General features: G+C 39.1%; 1 protein-coding gene across 5 annotated transcripts in view; it reads right to left on the bottom strand.

Annotated features, from left to right (window-relative positions):
- The window catches only part of MYO16 (myosin XVI), a 607668-nt gene that overhangs the window by 574445 nt on the left and 12252 nt on the right, over positions 1-20971 (bottom strand). For 4 of the 5 annotated variants that reach the window (XM_073349573.1, XM_073349563.1, XM_073349518.1 and 1 more), the window contains one exon: positions 20055-20157. The exons of the other annotated variant lie outside the window; for it this stretch is intronic. In XM_073349573.1, coding sequence (XP_073205674.1) covers positions 20055-20085 — 31 coding nt within the window. In that variant the 5' untranslated portion in view covers positions 20086-20157. Of the gene's footprint in view, positions 1-20054; positions 20158-20971 lie in introns of those variants that run through there. 5 annotated transcript variants of the gene reach the window in all.

Here is a 20971-nt window from a genome sequence, read left to right as displayed (position 1 = left end):
CCTTTACCCAATGATGTTTTTTATTTCAGTCAGAGGTCAAGGCAAAGTTTCTCTGCTCCTGCTAACGAAAGGTCTGTTTCTAAAGAAGCTCTGCCCACAGCCTATTTATGCTAGGATTTGTGAAAGAGGAATAATTGTTTTAAGTTAATAGGACAAAAATCAAACTAGGTTTCTTCCAGAGATCATAGTCTACTGGAGTATTTAACACAAAGATCCAAGGTAAACCCAGAATGGATGTTGGAAACTTAATTGTTTTCCATATGTTTCCAGTGTGGCAAGTCTGTACAGTTACTGCAAAGCAGCATCAAGCCAAGAAATTGTAAGTAGTCCTGCCTCACTGACTACACACACATACGGGTAAAGTGCAAAGTGAGGGCCCAATCCTGCAAGGTGCTGAATACCATTATTAGTTACATTGCTGTAGCACCTAGTTATGGACCAGGATCACTTCCTAGTACAAGGAGCTGAAAGTGCTCGGTATCTTTCAGGATCCAGAATAACAGCCGTGTTAGTCTGTATTCGCAAAAAGAAAAGGCTTTCATGAGCTGCAGCTCACTTCATCGGATGCATACTGTCATGCATCCGATGAAGTGAGCTGTAGCTCACAAAAGCTTATGCTCAAATAAATTGGTTAGTCTCTAAGGTGCCACAAGTACTCCTTTTCTTTTTCAGGATCCAGTGTGATATGAAGCAAGGCTGCTTGCACACTGTTGGATGCAGGTTCTGTGCAGAGAATGAGGCAATGTTCCTTATTGCATTTTCTTCCTAAGGGCTGTTTTCCTCTCCAAATTCCAGCTTTCCAAGCTCAGACATTTTGGGGCTGCTGGAGCTAGTAAGAAAATGCAAAAGTTATTTTCACTCTCCTCACTCTCAAAATTTTTTTGAAAAATTGAGCAAAAAAAAATACCCCACTTCTGGCCATGCCACAAATCTTGGAATGCAAATGCCTACGCAAATCTAACTATCCCCATGGCTGGTGTTAACTCCACTACGAATACTTATGGTGGAGAAAAAACGGATTGGGAAATAATAATTAAGGATGCCAAGGCACAGCATTGCATGGTAAAAACAAACCATCTTCCAAATGACATGGGATACTTCCAAGTGAAATCAGATACTTGGGTTCTTTAACACTGTACCAAATTCTAACACAGGGTAAGATCAACAGTTTGTGATCTAGCCCACAGCAAGAGGAAACATTGTTGAGCTACCCCTGGAGCTGTCATCCTGGTGTTAATTCCCTCCTGGTCTCCCTGCTGCTCTAGTAAGATAATACACTGCCACAGGTCTATACCACTGCAATTTATACACTCCGCTTACTGGCATAACTACACCACTGGGTGTGTTTGGGGGTGGGGAAGAGGGGCATTAAATCCAAACTCCACCTCCTTCTCCTGACCTCTCTCACTTCTCATGCATGAGGGGGGATGGAGCAGCTCTGAGATACCGGCTCCCCCTGTCTTCAAGAAGTTGTGTATGGCACACTGTGCAAGAGAGTCAAGAGGCACCATGCATCCTTTACTCCCTTGCTCTGGCCACAGGATGGCCAAAGTCTGACTCCCTGCCAGGACCTACTAATCTGCTTTCTAAGGCCTTGTCTACACTGGGATTTTTAGCCACCAGCACAGCTCCACTGATGTGAGCTGCACTCGCACAAACCCCTAGTGCAAGTCTACACTCAGAAATAGATCATATTTAAAATTAGGGGTCAACCATGACTTGGTAATAGGTTTTAAGTTATGTTACACTAGGTGGAAAGTCATGTTAACACTGCATTAAGCCATTTTCTAACACAATCTATTTTCCCAGTGTTGACCGGGCCCTAATACAGACACTTTGCACTAATATAAACACTGCCTTGTCCTGGTGCAATTTCCCCTGGTTCGCACTGGTGCAGCATCCCTACAGTAAGGATTTGAACTGATGCTGCTACATACAGCAGTTTTCATCTCACAGGAGCACAGGTGTCGTATTACACAGGAGGCACAACATGACAGCATGTAGTGCTTTAATAATTTCTTCCACCTTACCAGCCCAGGCACCATCAAATATTTATAAGCTATTTTGGATGACAATGCATTGAAAATTCAGTATGCTCAGCTGAGGTAGCCAACACTCAGAATAACAGTATGGTAAAAATAATGTTTGAAAATATCACATACCAAGTATTTCCCTGTTCACTGTTACAGTCTGTTATACTGTAAAATAAACAATGCACAGCCTACTTGCTCAGACTGCTACCTGGGTTTTGTAGAATTGGATACCTCAATGCATCATGAGCATGGACGTGACTGGCACATGTGCTAAGTTTTAAGTGCCATACCCAAGGGTATAGTCTCGTATCCAGGCATGGATATTTGAAGATACACAGTCCTGCATAGGAAGATAAGACTATAGCCCTAAGGGTGTGAATTCTTTAATATAATGGAAAGCTGAATAAGCAAGGTGACTGCTTATCTTTTCCCAAGCACTGTTTGCCATACTGATGATGATGATAAATATTTCTAAGGTGCTCATTACCGTGTGAGATCCCTAGTAATATCAAGAAGAACAGAGAATAAAAATGTATAGTCTACAGGGTAACCTAACACATACAAAAAAGACTCTGCATATATTAAAACAAATGTCTTTAAATATTTGCATTGATGTCACAGCACAAAACAGAGATGACATCTGAGTAAGTTGTAGAACACCCAGGACCAGATCTTGACATGCAGTAGCCACTTTGCACCACTGTGCTAAGTGGTTCTGACGATGGGGCAAAGATTTCTGGCCCAGAGTGATCACTTCTGTGCATGGGGGATCCTCCACAGTCATTGAGCCTGCTTACAGGTTTCTTTGCTACTCTCTTGCCACTTACAGAGATAGGGATCATGGCCAGAGGGAATGGGGATAGGGCTGGAACTCCCCACATTATGCTGATTCCCAGTCACATTTAACTGGAAGGCCTTCAGAGCTGCCCTCAGACTGCTCTAACTAATAACTAGGAACCAGCCCTACACACAGCAGCCCCACGGTTTGGACAGTACCATGATGAACTTGAGGCCTCCACTTGCTTGGTGAAGTGGGTAGCTGTAGGGCTTCCTGCACAGGGCTTCAAACAACATAGTGAATGTCCTAGAGCCACCGTGCAATATTTTATATGCACTTTCCATTATATCAGCGATCCTTAAAAATGTACCAACTGTACCTAAAATATGAAGGATTGCATTTTTAAAAACGTTTTTACAATGCAGCATTTTGCCTGTTCTGCAGATCTTGTGATTAGTTCTGTATGACAGCAGCTTTTACACTAAATCACTACTATCTACATTAACATTAGTAACCTTATCCATACAAGTAAAGCAGCATATTGATATGCAAAGTCTTTCTGCACCCCAAAACTCCATCATGACATCAACATTTTGCACTACTCAACCATTATGTTAATCCAAAGTGAGCATTTATTGTTCAGTTTCCTCAGAATACTATTAATGACATGACAAAAGAGAGGCAATCAAAGACAAATCATTCAAACTTCCCATTGGGTTTCCCGTCTATATTTCTGCCATTTGCACTGGCCACTATGTTACTACATATGTCTGAACACAAGGTCACAGCACACTCAAGGCACTTGTGCCTTCTATTGTGATTGCCACCGTCCAGTACTTCTGTTCTCAAATGTATGTCTGCAGGGATGGCTTTCATTCACATAAATTGGAGGCAGCCAGCTGATCTCCCACTACTACATAAGCCCTTCTCCTCAGGAAATTTTGCTGCTAGTCCATCAGTTCACCTATCACCAGGCTTTTATTGTATAATATATATATATATCACATATTTAATTACTTGTGAGTCAACATGTCCTATTCTGAGCAGTCTATTTCCTTGGAAAAACTGTCCTGTTAAGTTACTGTATACTTGCATGGGCTGTTTCCCTGGCAAATAATATATATATATATATATATATATATATATATATATATATATATATATATATATATATATATATATATATATATATATGGAACTTAAATCATGACCAAGGCCAGAAACATGTAAACATTTCTATCTACTAAAATTAACAGTGGAAAAAGACAAAATGAACTATTGATTTAGGTTTCTGAATTAGCATTCTGAGGTCTGCAATCACCTTTCCCTAGATGTGACCAAAAAAATTGATGGTCACTTATTTTGATAGCTGAGCTACATGGATCGTTAATGGTTGACTTATTAAATATGGTAACAGAATCCCAGATTAGTGCTTTCTTCGTAAACACACCATTCATAAACCTGTTTTTCAATTTAAGAATAATCATTTACACATACAGTAACCACCCTAATATTCCTTTCTAGCTACAGTATTTCATTCATTATTTTGACATCACTTATGCCATCTACAAGAATATATATTATCAAATTGCAAATGGTTGCTCTGGTTTCATGTAGGACCAACAAATGTATAATGTCTGCTTTCAATCTTCCATTAATCATTTTCACACAGGAATTGATGCAGGAGAAAACAAGATAATAAGGATTGGATCTCTGATTCACTGTTATATATAGCGCTACACAATGTGATCAAAGGCTAAGGAAAAGCAGGGGTATTTCTTTAGCCATTCTTATCTTCTTCCTTTCCAGTGATCTCCATTTCTTTTAGGCTCTTGCAGCGTATACAATATGGGAAAGCGTGTTTATCTAAGAAATTTCAGTGAGGCAACCTAACAAATCTAGTACAGTATGTGCTCCTAATTTTTTCATGTTGCGTACTAGCATTTATTTTGTATTACTACTGTGGGTCCCCTATCTGTGATGTGTCACAACACCTCAATAATGTTGTGACAGTATAGTCCTATTTTCTTTCAAGTATGGGATCCAAGGTAACCACTTGTTCTTTCAAGAACCAGAGAGCGAGTACCACTGGGAAGAACACTTCCCTCAGAGAAGACGCTGACAATATTTGGCATGTAGAGAATGAATTTCCCTTTTGGAGATTTACAGCAATACCTGTCATGCAATTGAAGTAACAGCCACAGTGTTTTATATGTAAGCACATCCTAATGATTTAGGAATACAAATTCAGAGGCCTAGGATGTGCAGATGAAAACCAGTTCACTTTTGTTCAGAACTGGACAAGGAGTAATCCTGATTTTTAAAAAAAACACTAAATGATTATGAAATTGAGGTCCAACCTGGATTTCATTACGCAGGCTAAACTCCCATCCACTTCTATGGGAGTTTTGTCGTCTTTCTCAGAACTGCTGGATCAGACCTGAAATATTTCACTAGTAATTATAAATAATAGAAAGAAATACAGTAAAAGATTGTGAGCTGCTCACCTACTATGGTGATGGAGGCTATCTAAGCAGATAGATAGCTAATCAGAAGTGAATCTATGAGGTTCTTCCCAGAGGTAACAAATATCAAAAGCACCTCCTTCAAATATATTTATCAGTATCATGGATCCTTAATGAGAATTGTGCTGTTTTATATTCTTTTAAATATGTATAGGAAGAAATGAAAAAAGTGTTGAACTGTTAAAAACACAGAGGCCAAATGGAGAGCTGGCATGATTCTTCACTTCCTTATTCCATTTTTAGACAGATGTGATTTAGTTGACTTCAGTAGAGTTACTCCTGATTTGCACTCTCATGAATAAGAAGAGAATTGGGCCCAGTATGTCTACAGTAAGGTGCTGATATTTAATGTGGCCTCTCTCTGCCTCCATTTTTGAGAGTGAAATTTCGTGCCCACTATCACCATAGGCCCAAATGCTACCTCTTATATCTCCAACTATATGATTTTCTGATGCAGTCAAACATGTCAGCTGCAGAAGTCCCTCCTCCTCATCTGTTTCTTTTCAAAGAATATTTTGTCCTTTGACAATCTATTTTCATAAGTCGCTAAGATGGCTGTCCTCTTTTACTGTCTCAAAATGTCACGGGGGCGGGTGCATCTCAAGAGCATCATCAACACATTCCTCATTCAGTGCATTGGCTCTGGATTCTGTGTGGGCACAGGAGATTTAAGAAAAAATATGAATCATTTTAACTGTCCAAAACCTGCACCTGTGGAATGCAGCCATTCTGCATACACATGGGGATTTACAGGACTCATGGTTACAGTCCAATCAGATGTTGGAAACCGACCACAAGAACACATTTTCCTAAATTCTGTATATTTCTTTAAAGGTGATTTTTTTTTCATTTTTGGCTGGAGAACTTGAGAGAAACTGGGATTCAAAATAAATACCATTATGGTAAGTATACTTCCTAGGCATTTTCCAGATGCCATAAATAGATGTAGCCCCATTAATTTAAATGGAGCTAAACTAACGTAATCAGTTGATAATCTGGCTATTTTACTCCAATTCTGGAAGGCTGTTACAAACTGTGTTTATCTGGCAACCAGCCTGAGAATGAATGGGTTAAATCCCTGCACTGGTGTGCTGCTCCATCTGTTAAAGACTGCATTAGCTGAAAGGTTCAGTAAAAAGAAGTATGTTGGGAGCTGTAAAGAGACAGCGGGAAACAGGCTGAAGGTTGGTTGGACTTGTGGGTTAGCAGAATCAGTCACAGAAGTGACACTTTCTCTGCTATGAAATGTATTACATAGCACAAGGTGGTTTTCTGGCTAAAACAGGTCATTTGTCAAGTAGTGAACATCTACATTCTGAAATTGTTCAATCCATGCACCAGAATATGCTACGTTTTTCACTTTATTGGAGAGGCTTGCTATACACAATGAAATGCTGCAGCCTACTTTTAAATTTTTGGAAGCAACTTCCATTTAGTTGTACTTTGATTGTAGTGAATTAGTCATGTTACTAAATTATCCAAAGGTTAATTCAACACTTTTTTAATGTAGAGTTAAAGCGTTCCTAGCAGTGGTTGTCGTTAAGAAGGCAACATTTAACCACAATTACCACAGACAGAGTTAATCAAGATTCTGCAGTTTTCTTCTCTGTAATTAGAATAGGAAATAACCAATGTGTCTCAAATATCCTGAAAGGTAAAGAAGAGTAAATGTTCACTTTCTAACAGCAACTTCCTTATGTTTGGATGACACTAAATAAATATTTTATTTTGTTAAGAAGATACTTAAAATAATATTAAGTATATAAGAGTGCATCTAAAAAACAACATATATTGATTAGTGTAATTTAATTTATGTATTCATTCATGGACAACATTTTAGAGGGAGTCAAAATCCACAAGCTGTCCCTCAAAGGCTAGATATTACTTTTAGATCTCCAAGATAGTTGAAAAATATGTAAAAGAACATAAATTGGCAGAGATTTCCCCTTGGACTATATAGCTGAGGAAGTTCCTGTGTGTTTATTCAGAAAGGTTCATGAAATATTTTGCAACTCATGAAATATAACAAACTAACATTTTTCAGGAGAATATGTGAATAATTAATATGCAGGAGAAATGTGCCCCTTTTGAGGGATATTTGAGTACAGGTGTATTAAACTTGCATGCCCTGGAAGGTATAAAAGTATTCCAGTTCAGATATCTTTATAACCAGAGATTACAGCTACTTCTTCCTACCCATACATGGTTCCAGTTTAGAGTTTGTTCATGTAAATCTCAGCTCAGAATGTAGCAATTTGGCAGCTCATTTTGCCAATCAATAGATTTGTCTGAAATCATTTTTGCTAAGGCATTACATACATGAAATACATTTAATGTTGCTTTTCTCCAAATTCTTGGAATAAACCTATTTTCCATTTGAATGCAGTGTGTCAGTTCTGTTTACATAAGAAGAAATATTGAAGCTTTTCTTTTAAATAATCAGCTATAATTAATTCTTGGCTTCTGGTATGGTTTCAGTGCTTTTAGCATTACGCCTTTAAAAGCCAGCAAAAGAAAAAGACACATTTACTTTAATTTTGTGTTTTCCAAATTGTTGTGGATCATGAGGAAAATTCACAACAATATTTAATACAGCAGTGTCTGCTTTCACTCGTCTGTCTATACATTAGGAAATATTTCTTCACCAATATATTTGGCAGTAAACACCATACTATGCTATTCAGTTCCTGGAGCTTCAGTTCACTTGTAGCAGCAACATCGTGGCAACCAACTACAAATCACTAGAGAAAACAATAAACCAGTTCATCCTTGGAGTGAAACCAAGGAAGGCAATGGAGTTACATTACGGATACATTTTCTCCAATGTACCCAGTTCCAAGTTCCACCTTAAAAAGCAGAAACAGCCACAGAAACTGTGTGATATTAAATGATGAACTCCATGGTAAGGGAAACCTACATTTAGCGAGGCATGCTTTAAGCAAAAGGTGACTCACTGCAGCCAATGGAAATGAATGTGGACAGCCTGAAGAAACATTATTTAACCAAACAAAATATATAGAAAAGGTGTAAAATGGGTTAAACTCACTGAGGAGCTCCGAATAGTTTTAATGCATAAATTCATTAAACAAGTCATAAATGCACTGTATAAATTAATTAGATTGTGGGTACTCTATTAAATGCTATTTAATGAGTTAATAAGCTTGACAAGCAATGCCAAATTGTTTAAGTGCATGTGTGGACAGATTTTATTGTATTTGGAGAGTTGTGTGCTTGACAATATACCCAGTGTAATGCTTTGAGTATATGTATGGGCTAACACAGCATATGTGAAGTGCCCTCTTACGTGTCTGGAGTGCACTAACAAGTAGGGAAGAACCTATGGGGAAAAGGTGTTAATTGGATTAAGCATAAGAGTCTCCAGTTTGTCAAAAGAGTACTCTGCAATTGAGATTCAAGAACCCCCCCACCACCTAGGACAAGGAAGAAACTTCTCCCCAGCACATATTAGTGCCTAATTGAACATTACGGGGGGCTCCCAGGTTCCTCTGAAGCACCTGGTACTGATCAATGTCAGAGACAGGTTACCTGACTTGATGATCTATTATGGCATCTACTGTGGCTTTAATTCCCAGTCAGGGGTTGATGGATATGTATCTATATTATCACAGTTGTAGCTGCTAGAGTCTTTGTAAGCCCAGGAGAACTGGGGGAGCACATGCAGCCCGAGTAAATGCTTCAGCCTTTGAGAGGATGCAATGTGCATTCCCTGTATTGGCTCAGATCTACTGATTAGTGGGAAGGATGGGATAATAGCCTCATTTATCAAGTGTCACCACTGGACTTTGTGCTTGCTCTTATGGAGAACAAAGATTACTGCTGATTTCTGTACAGGGCACATTGTGTTCTCCATTTTCTCCCCCTTCATACCACAATCTATCCCCAGATCTCCATTTGAGAAGAGAAGAGTGTGGTTTTCACAGGAACACATTCTTCATGGAAATGTTATAAATATTGCTATTGCAATGTGAAGGCCAAAAATAGTCTGCATTCAGTTTTAAATATGATGCAGTTGCAGTGCATTAAACTATGTGTGGTTAAGTGAATTTAGCAATATACCTTAATCACAATCTTCCAGCAATGTAGCTGATCTACAGTTCACAAATAAATTACCATTCATTGTTTTAAATATTTTATTAAAAAGTAAAACTCTATTGAATCAATTGTTTAACCATGTAATGAGCTGAGCATATGAATTTGAAGGGTAATTTCTGACCAGTTAATTTGATTTCTCCAATTCCTTTAAAACCAATTTTAAAAAGGAAGTTTAATTACCCTTAGCAGCAGGTATAAACAATGGAGAAAAAATAATCTTGGATGCACTTATGCCCCTTTTAAAGTATTCCATTCCTTTTGAACATCCCAGGGAAGGAAATTTAATGTAATCTAATGACAAGAAAAACAGAACCATACCATTACTGAGGCCTTGAGAATCAGGTGAGAAACCTCTGTTGATGTCATAGTTTTCAACAAAACTAAATGAACACATAGAAAATTATTCTCCAACATCCTCCAGCGTATACTAACCTGAACAAGCAGGATCTCAACAACAGTGCTCAAACTTCATAAAATACACTGGTGAGACTATTTTGAAACAGTATCTTAAACAACTCAGCTACCAAAGCAGCATCAGAGAATGTCATCACACTCAGTTTACGGCACCTAAAGATCAGATACACATGAAGCTGCTCTGCATTATTATGGCAGCAACATTGACTCCAGAAGCCAAAATAACAATAAGATTTCATAGGAAGACCTCTAAGGAGAGAAGGTAAGATCCCAAAGAGTAGATTTCCTAAAGTAGTTTTTCCGTCAAAGATAAACTGTCCACTGTCGAGTTTATCCCAGACTCCTGGGTAGCACAAAAAAAGCCTCATCTTTTGATTGATTCTGTTTTTGTAATATTAAATTCTCAAAGCATTCTCAGGGCCCATTCAAAAGCTGAAAATACAACTGTGTCCCTCATCCAGGCTAAAGCGTTTGGACATTTTCAATTTATTTGGGTCTGTGGCTTTTGCTTGCTTTGTAGATGTGATTAAAACATAGTTAGGTCTCATCTACATTTCAAGATCAGAATGTGTTTTATCCAGGTCCAGGCACAGCTATATGCAAACAGGCCCTTGACACTATTTTATTTGCAGCATAAACTGATCCTTAAGGAGGAAGATCAAAAGCTGCTCAGTACTATTAAGGACTAGTCTATATAACAAATAGTTTAAAACCCTCATGGCTGAGATGGCAGAGGTACCTCTTTAAAAAAGTCCCAAACTCTCCATCAAAACAAAGTCCCAGGTCACAAGCTCACTTCCTGTGCCAGTATTGGAGAACATTGTAAAGCACATTTAGCAAACAATATATTTAATAAAATTTAACCATTTACAACACTCAGCATTATTACTGATTTATAATATATGCTTTATCTTAATATATGTCCCAGTTTTCACTCATTACAACAGTCACCTGAAAACTACTTAAGTGAAAACATTTGTGATGTTGAGCCAGCGAGGGTAAGCAACCAGCAAGCTGCATGACCCAAAGGCAACCTTAAAGGACATATTAGTAGAGTATTGAAATGGTAAACAGGACCATTCCTTGTAGATACTTAGCAAAGCCATGTTAAATAGATTAGAGTTCTGGAAATGTAGGCCTGTATTGTTAGAGAATTAAGAATAAATACTAATAGTGTTTGTCTGTGTTTACCTATATCTTGTTAAAAGTTTAACAATGTGATTTAATTATTTTGTAAATGCTAAAATTCTGTTCCTATCTATAATGTTTCATTACTATATTCTAGCAATTCAGAGATCAAAAGGGGTTATTAACATTTAGTTAGAACTTGTGGTGTAATAATGTTATTGTCTTCATTTCTCTTTGAAAGTTGTAGTAAACCACATGTGAATTGTTTGAATGTTTAATTGCCTTTTGCTAATAAATACAACTAGTTACTGGTGTTAAGCTTAGGAAACAGATTAGCTTCAAAGCAACAATGTGCATTATCTACTCTTCATCCAAAGAAGGCCTGTTGGGGTGATTTGATGACAAAAGGCTTATCTGCTGAACTTCCGCTATAAAGGAAGTCGGCCTGATTCTGCTTTATCTCAGAACTGCTTAAACTTTATCAGGGAATGTTTAAATTGCAAAACTGAGGTTTCCAGGTCTACTCTGGATTATCTCTGCAATTTCTCATGGAAGAATTTGAACAAACTCTGCACATAGGCTACCTATTGGACTATAACCTTTTAAATTGATTCTAGAAGGATTTTTACAAATCAGCAACCTCACCATCTCTGCCATGAAACTGACCTAAGAACTTTATTCATATCTGTATGTATAATGATCTTTACCCCATAGCAACTCTCTTTTTCTTTTCTTTGTTTAATAAATATTAGATTTAGTTAATAAGAATTGGCTGTAAGTGTGTATTTGGGTAAGATCTGAAATATTCATTGACTTGGTGGGTAATGTGTCCAATCTTTTGCGATTGGTAGAACTTTATATATGTTGAATAAGTGTTTTAGCAGCTGTGATCGGGTGTACCTACCACACACCAGCGCCAAAAGGGTTAACTGCGCTTTGCAGGCTGAGGAAGCCCCATCCCTCTGACTCTGCTGCACATGTTCAGTCTGGAGGCAGAGTATAAAAGGAAGCAACCCAACTCAGTCTGGGCAGGCTGCTGAAGGGGTAGGATGCAGACTCTGTCCAGTGATTTGCTACAGGGCCTGATTACAGAACCACAGCACACAGAGCTCCAGCTGGACTCCAGGCTGCCTGATGAGCCCAGAGAAGGGACTGTGCTCACAGGAGCTATGCCACTTGAGGACCCCAGAGACCCGGGGGGAACCGTGGAGCCGCACCAAGAGAGAAAGAGTAGGAAGCAGTCCTGGGCACTTGGATGTTTCTCTGATGAGTGAACTGGGGAACCAGTCAGTGTGTTTTGAGAGGATCCCCGCTAGCTTGATGTTGGTCACCCCCACCACTGCCTGGGCTGGGACTCAGAGAAGCAGGTAGGGCCCGAGTCCCACTATCCTGGGTGCCTCACTTCTTCAGTGGGCCAGTTGGCCACACAATCCCACAGAAGTGGGTTATGTTAAAAGAAAAGGAGTACTTGTGGCACCTTAGAGACTAACCAATTTATTTGAGCATAAGCGTTACTAACTCTGGCCTACCTTATCTTCACCCATCAGCCCTCATTTCTGTGAAAATGGAGACGGGAAAGGTATCAGTAGCCAGCAGTCAGTGTCAACAGCAGCAGCTGGGAGTGCAAACTGGTACTTGTTAATATTTAGCTAATATCCAGCAGCTGAAATTTACAAGTGCTAGCTTTTTTTTAAAAAAAAAAAGCTAGAGATTAAGAGCTTTTCAAATTAGAAAGAATAAATAAATGAAACTGAAGACATCTTGTTTCTAAAACAATTTTAAATGCTCCTACAATTAGAGGGTTTTTTTAAATTATTTACATCTTTAATATAAAAATATGTTTAAAAGCTAGTTATACATTTAAGTTGTGCAATTTTACTAGCTTCTGGTGATGGAAGGCACAAGACCAGTCTACATAATCACATGCCATGCACATTAAGTTACCACAAATGTAATACAGAAAGTAAAATATATTAGCTGTTTTTCATTAACAACGTTTTGACTTATTTTCTATACGGTAGTTATGATTTTATGGAAGTGAATAAGATTGCTAATTAATAGTAGTTAATTTCTGTCTTTTAGACCAGTTTTACATGCTTTTTTGGCCAAATATGTTGAATTGTTAGTGTTTTAGAGCGAACAAGATGAAGAACGCAAAAACATCACAAAGCAGCTATTAAAAAGCAGTACAACCATGCACTGACAGAGTATCTCCAGTTCAGTTGTTTTCCATATCCAGAACCAACTGACTGGCTCTTTATTGGGTTAACTGGACCTTGCGTGTGAGAGACAATGATGCCTCTCCATTAGCCCACATGCTGGAATAGAGACAGAATAGCAACTTTTCTGCATCTCCTTAATGAGGTAACCAGCCAATTCTTAAGCATGGATCCAGTGACCCTTCCCGCTCCACACTCAATCCCTAAATGCCAGGCTGTTTGGAAGCAACAGAATTAAGCCTAAATTGGGGGAGGGGCTGATGAACTGAGTGAAATTTTGTTTCTGCAAAATGTTCAAGTTTTAGTTTCATTCACACCTTGCCGAGAATGTCTAAAAAGTCAGTTTGTGAACATTGCTATTATCAATAGTGTGTTCATCTATATTTACATTAACAGCCTCTTGATGTTAATCTCCTCCCATGTCTCAGGCTTGCTTTTCAAATGCTGAAGTATAAAATTATGGGTGAGTGTCAAGTGTTTAAACATCTTTTGTTTCATGTATTGTAGCAGTACAAATAACTTGAACTGGGCAGAGAGCCTAGAATCTACCAAATAGAAACACGTCACAGAGTGGCAGCAGTGGCACACACTGCACTAGTTCTTCACTGATGTGCTGTGAGAGCAGATCAGAAGATATAAGGGTAAAATACTAGATGGGTTATTTTATTCATGACAAAAGGAAGAATTAATGTGTTTAACTTCCCCACATCAAGGAAAGAATATTCTCCCACAATTCTTGCTGTATGTTAGTCTTTGTATTATCCTGCCATCCCACTACCAAGTGGCAACAGATGGTGGGAACTTACAGGTTAGTTTCTCATTGGAGAAGATACTAGAAGAACAAAGGAATCTGTGTATATTCCTTGAGTAACTTGATCTACAAATATAAATCAGCCCTGGGACAAAAGTGGTTATACATGGCTTCCAGGCAATCCCCTTTTTCAGGGTTCTTATCTCAAACACTAATGCCATGTGCACAGGGAAGAGTGCCACCTGAAGAATTGACTCCCGTTATGCGAAGACAAAACTCATAGCTCTCCCAAAAGAAACTACATCACAGAATTAACAATACAAGCATTCCTTCAAGGACTGAAGAGTGGTTGTACATTCAGAAAAAGAATTTGTATGTAACAGTGTCACCTGGTGACTGACTCCTACAATAACAATACCATCCCTTTCAGTGTACAGTGAAGTGTGCTATGACTAGATGAAGGGAGTGAGTCACATACACAAACTGGTTCAAAGTAACTTTTGAGTCTCTCTCTCTCTCTCACTCACTGGTGAGCAGTTACTCACACAATAGTCCCACTAGAATCAGTAACTGCTCAGCAATGTAACAGGCTCACAATCTGGCCTGTCATATTTTTCTGGTTAATCCAGTAAAAATGGCATCTCCCTACAACTCCATGTTGCATTTTAATTTAGTATTTCCTACTCTATGTAATACAATGAATTGCTTAAATTAAAAAAAAGCAAGGATGAAAGATCTTTAGAAGAATACATTAATACCTAGAAATATCAGCTTCCTGGGCCTGAAGTCATCACACACAAATCAGCATCAACTGTCCCTCAAATACTAATTGTTTTCTTCTGTTATAATATTACTAAATTAAGTCCAGTAGTTAGACCTGAAAGATGGTAAAACATAGGCAGCCTTCCCACACACCTTGCGTTCCTACAGAGGGGCCAGGTATTATGCCCATCTTTTCATTCCCAAACTATAAGGACCTGGGAGTTTCCTAATCAGGCCTATCGCTAAGGGGGAAAGAGGTGGTGAAACTTTTTCCATAGGATCAATTCTGAGCACTAAGCAGGGCTTTGAAGAGGTAACATGAGACCACTGTTGAATACTAGCAACCCTACAAAAATCTTGTGCTGTGCCTTTATGAAGATTGTATGAAAATTAGCTGTATACAAAAATGTAAGGACAATTCTTTGCAATATTCACATGAATTTTTTTAAATTATTTCAGGTATGTCACATCCACAAATCTCTGAAGATTTGTTCATTTTTGTTATATATTTTCCATATGCATGTGTGTACAGTATCCAACACAATGGGGTTGTGTTCTGATTGGGCTTTTCTGTAATACAAATTAATAACTGGTTTCAGAGGAACAGGCGTGTTAGTCTGTATTCGCAAAAAGAAAAGGAGTACTTGTGGCACCTTAGAGACTAACCAATTTATTTGAGCATGAGCTCATGAGTGATGAAGTGAGCTGTAGCTCACGAAAGCTCATGCTCAAATAAATTGGTTAGTCTCTAAGGTGCCACAAATTAATAACTGTTACCAACCCCTTAAACTTAAACCCAATTATTGTACAAAAAGCTTACATTTGTCTTTGTGATCATTTCAGATATCACATTTTCTTGCATTCATTGTCAACTAATAGATTTTCAAGGAAACTGAAAATAAACCGAATACATCATTCAAGAAATAATTATGGTGTAGTATGTTAATACCATCTATCTCAAAACACATGAATTATTTTTCAGTTTCCTATAACTGCCCTTATCTATTTTGAAAATCATATGTAGTGACGTTTTAAAAGATTTTGGAGCTTCTAGACTGGTGCCATGTAGGGACTCCTAAATCAAATAATATTTAGCTGCCCTGTGCTGGAATTCTAATGAAAATATTTAGTGTGTTTTCACACTTACCTCTCTCTTTTGCCTGGACTTCTTCCTGCCACTCAAGAAAAGATTAAATATATTGGAGAGGAGGTTCTTGGGGTATAATTGGATAAAAGAAGTCTCTCTCGAAGTCTAATTTACGGGGCCTCCCAGAGTTATGTAATATAAGAGGTTCTCTTGGAACAGGACCCAGAGGAAGGTTCTTGGTTGGAATGACATATGGGAAGGATGGAGCATTGAGGGTCTCTGTAATAAGCAATTTAGCACAGTATTATTGATCATGGGAGCAGAGTCAATGGTGAGAGTATATAGGAGACAGGGAAAGGGAAAGGCCAGCAATGAAAGAAAGAGAAGCAGCTAGAGGGTATGTGGACATGTTGGGCCAGTCCAGGATGGAAATCAATGTTTGAGGTAGGGAGTGGAACCAAAGAGCAGAGCAGTTTCAGTTTTTGCCACCCTTCCATTACATGGTGGTACTGGTGTTGTCAGCCTGTCTCACTGTGAATAGGAGGGATGTAACAAGGCTGTGGGCCCAGCGTACAATCCCACACTTGAAAATGATTCCTACATTACTGTTCTACTGGGACTTTTTCAGCTACTTTCAATGTGTTTGTTCAAATATGTTAAATTAAACAAGTCCATATTATAGTTCATTAATGTGCAATATCTGTCTAAAAGTTTAAATGGTTTTGAGTTAGAGAAAAGCAAAACACACAAAAACCCCAAACTGACTACAACCATTAAGTGATTCTTATAACTTAAAAAGGTCAAACTTTTTTTTTAATTTGTAAAACAGAACTGCATTCCTGAATTAAGGCTTTGACTGAGTTTTAGTTCAGATTGAATTAACTCTTACAGCTGGAAGTCCAGTTACAAATCTCTGAAAATAAGAATTCTGCTCCTAAAACAATTAAGGGGAACCCTAAGATACCTCTTATGGTGCTAGAGGCAGCATTATAATAAAGCTTCAAATATCACTCTTGAGTTATCGGTAAGGTTCCCTCAGAGAAACTGTATGCCAATTACCTAATAAAAATCATGGCCCAGATTCTCTGGTCCAGTTAAGCTTCACTTGAAGCAGGACTGGTGAAGATGAAGTGTAAAAATAGCTTTATGGTGCCTAGAACAATTTAAAGCAGCCTTATCACTGATTTGAATTGTTCCTGGCTACCTAGCTACCTATTCTGGCAGCCAAAGATTGCAGGAGCACCAAGGAACTATGACCACTTCCCCTTTCCTTCACCACAGTGGGCTTGTCTACACTACCGGCTGGATCAATAGGCAGCGACCAATCCAGCGGGAGTTGATATATCGTGTCTAGTACAGACACGATAGATCAACCGCCGATCACTCTAGCGTGGACTCCACTACTCCACCTTAACGAGAAGCACAAGTCAACACGCCACAGTAAGTAGATCTAAGTACGTCGACTTCAGCTATGTTGTTCATGTAGCTGAAGTTGCGTAACTTAGATCCATCCCCCCTTGTAGTGTAGACCAGCCCACTGTAACAGAAATAACAATATACTGTAATATCCCAAACCTTATTCAGTTATACCTTATTGAATTAAATTTAGTGCCTTTGGGGTCTATTATATTAAAAATGCAACTGTTTGTTATTATGAATTGTATGTAAGTTCTCTAGGGGCTTACCTACACTTGAAATTCTACAGTGGCACAGCTGCAGCTGCACTGCTGTAACACTTCAGCATGGGTAGTGTCTACACTGAAGGGAGGGGTTCTCCCATCAGTGTAGGCAATCCGCCTCCTCGAGAGGCTAGGTTGATGGAAGAATTCTTCTGTCAGCCGAGTTCTGTCTGTTCTGGGGGTTAGGTTGGGTTAACCACAGTGCTCAGGGGGTGTGGATTTTTCACACCCCTGAGCAATGTAGCTGGTCAACTTAACTTTTTAATGTAGACAAGGCCTAGGAGACATGACTAATGCAATCTCTGGGAAGAATTAGGACCTTCAAGGAATTTGGGGGGACAATAAGTCTGAAGTGGATTTCCCAAGAAATACTTGGAGAGTGGAATTCAAATGACCCATCTCTGAGTCCATCCTTTTGAAGCTGTGCCAGAGCAGAAAGCCATTGTCTGTCTCAATGCCTATTCATGGTCTCTTCAGAGGCCCAAATTGGACACATGTGTCTCATAAACTGATGAGCATTCTTGTTCTCTGCAAAAGGGCGTTATGAACTTGAAACCACAGGAATACCCTTGTGCAGGGTTTTCACGGACTGCTCTCCTTCCAGAGTCCATGTTGGAATTGGGGTGATCTCTGGTAAGTTTATTAGCATGTGTGTAGTTTCTTTTATTGTTTTTAATGTTTTCATCTTAAGGATAAAATGTGCTTGCTTAAAAAGAGATGTGTGGTAACCTATACTTGTAGCAATTACACAGTGTACCATCTCTGAAGAGAAGGCAAAAGAAACCTGCTTAGGCAGCCCATCTTTTCCTGGGGATTTCACAGTGTCATTAGGAAACTGTGCAGCCTGGAAATATCCCAGTCAGAAGGGAAAGAGCCATGTTTCCACCCAAAAGAGGCAACAGCTGGGGACCCATAAACCTAGAATGATTGCTGGACCACAGAAGGGAAATACACATGCAGTTGTCCTGAACTGTGGCACACACATGTTAGGCTATAGGGATAGAGGGGCTGGGAAGAGTGTGATGCAAAATTACCTAGGAATGTCCCCTGCACTGGGTAATCCCCAGGAGAATTTGGTCCTACATTGCCAGCTTCTGAAAGGCATGTAGACAACTTCTCCATATTCAGTTAGGTTTTGGTGATTGACTCTAGTAACAAATATGGATGTTAATTTTGTTCTATGATCACAAAGATAGATGTCCTTGGTGTGTGTGTGTGTGTGTGTGTTTATAAACACACACACACCAAGGACATTTATCTTTGTGATCATAGAACAAAATTAACATCCATATATATTACTAATCGCTTATTTCTACTCTATATTCTCATAGAAATAAAATTGTCTATTAAAAAGTTGGAAGTCAGTGGATTTGATTTCCTTGAGGGTGCTTTTTCTATAAAATACCTTGCTCAAAGAAAATCATAAAATGAATAAGAACCTTAAGAATAATTAGATTGGTATGTTAAGTCACTAATGCTCTTTAAATAAAGCTCTGAATTAGTACACATAGCACATTCTCCATAAGCCAAATATAACAAACTGCTCAAACTTTCCCTTGCTATCTGACATCTCAGGATATGCCTACACTGCACTCTAAGCTCAGGTCTGTGGGGTCTCAGTCTTGTGTACTCGGTATTTCCAAGCCCAGGCTTGAATGTCCACACTGCATTGTAAACCTGGTCTTACAAGTGCTGGACCCAGATCTCACAGCTGTACTAATGAATCTGAACTATGCAGACCTTCCAACTCGGGTCTGTGGCTTGACCTTTGTCTACACCGCAGAATGACAGGGCTTGGACCAGAGTAGAAGGGGGAGCAGTTCAGACTGGTGTATGGGGACAGCAGGGGGGCTTGGGTTTAAACCCGAGTTAGAGCCCATGCTTAGTTTGCAGCATAGACATACCCTAAGAGTTATCCTTATTCTAGCACAAAGCAGATGGAAAGCTGGTGTATCTAGCACTCTGAGAATAGCTCATTCATGGGGGAGCTTTCAGGTGGCATGGGCCTACCATAGTGATGCCCAGTGTGACATGGTTCGGTCACAGAGACCCCCTGGGGACTGTCACCTGATGTGCAGGAATTACCTCTGAGCCAGTTTTCCCTGCCAGCTTTGGACTCCAGAACCCTGTCTTCTTGAGCCAGACATGCTAGCCTGCTGCAACACAGACCCAGGTCTAGTCCACGCCCCCAAAGCTGCAGGCTTTAACTGAAAACCACTCAGCAGGTACTCCTGTCTCCAGCACCCAGACACCCAGCTCCCAATGGGATCCAAACCCCAAATAAATCCGTTTTACTCTGTATAAAGCTTATACAGGGTAAACTCATAAATTGTCTGCCCTCTATAACACTGATAGAGAGATATGCACAGCTGTTTGCTCCCCCAGGTATTAATCACTTACTCTAGGTTAATTAATAAACAAGTGATTTTATTTAGTATAAAAACTAGGATTTAAGTGGTTTCAAGTAATAACAGAGAGAACAAAGTAAGTCACTGAGCAAAATAAAGCAAAACATGCAAGTCTAAGCCTAATACATTAAGAAACTGTTTACAGGTAAAATCTCACCCTTAGAGATGTTCCAATAAGCTTCTTTCATAGACTAGACTCCTTCTTAATCTGGGCCCAATCCTTTCCTCTGGTACATTCCTTGTTAGTTCCAGCAGACATCCTAGGTGGAAAGCAGGGGTGTTCTCATGATTGGCAGCCCCCTTTGTTCTGTTCCACCCCCTTTTATAGCTTTGGCACAAGGTGGGAATCTTTTGTCTCTCTGGGTCCCCACCCCTCCTTCTAAACGGAAAAGTACCAGATTTAAGATGGATTCCAGTATCATGTTACATGGTCATATGTCACTGTAAGACTCATTCTTCATTACCCACAGGCTGGTCCACAGGAAGGCTTGCAGGTAAATAAACCATCTATAACCAATTGTCCTAGTCAATGGGAGCCATCAAGATTCTAAACCACCATTAATGGCCCACACTTTGCATAGTTACAATAGGACCTCAGAGTTATACTTCATATTTCTAGCTTCAGATATAAGAATGATACATACAAATAGGAGGAATATATTCAGTAGGTTATAACCTTTGTTATGATACCTTACAAGAGACCTTTTACATAAAGCATATTCCAGTTATATCATATATACACTCATAAGCATATTTCCACAAAACATATGGAGTGCAACATCACACCCATGCCATATCCATCCCGGCCCACAACAAAATAGCCATAGCCAGGAGAACAGGGACATTGCCAGCTGCTGGAGATCAGGCAGTTGCAAGGGTATCCTGGCTATGACCTATAGGCCACAGGCAGCCAGGCATAAGATAAAGTAACTCCAGCAGCTGGGTTAACATGTTCAAGGAGCTTTGCAAACATCAATCCTCACACCACTTCTATGATGAGGGGTTTTTTTGCACACTATTATTATTCCTCTTTTACAGGTGGAGATAAATACAGAGATGTTAAGTGATGTGAAA

This window comes from Lepidochelys kempii, chromosome 1 (assembly GCF_965140265.1).
Source record: "Lepidochelys kempii isolate rLepKem1 chromosome 1, rLepKem1.hap2, whole genome shotgun sequence".
In the NCBI taxonomy this organism is placed as follows: Eukaryota; Metazoa; Chordata; order Testudines; family Cheloniidae; genus Lepidochelys; species Lepidochelys kempii.
The sequence above is the reverse complement of the archived record's forward strand: the minus strand, read 5'-3'. Positions and strand labels throughout refer to the sequence as shown.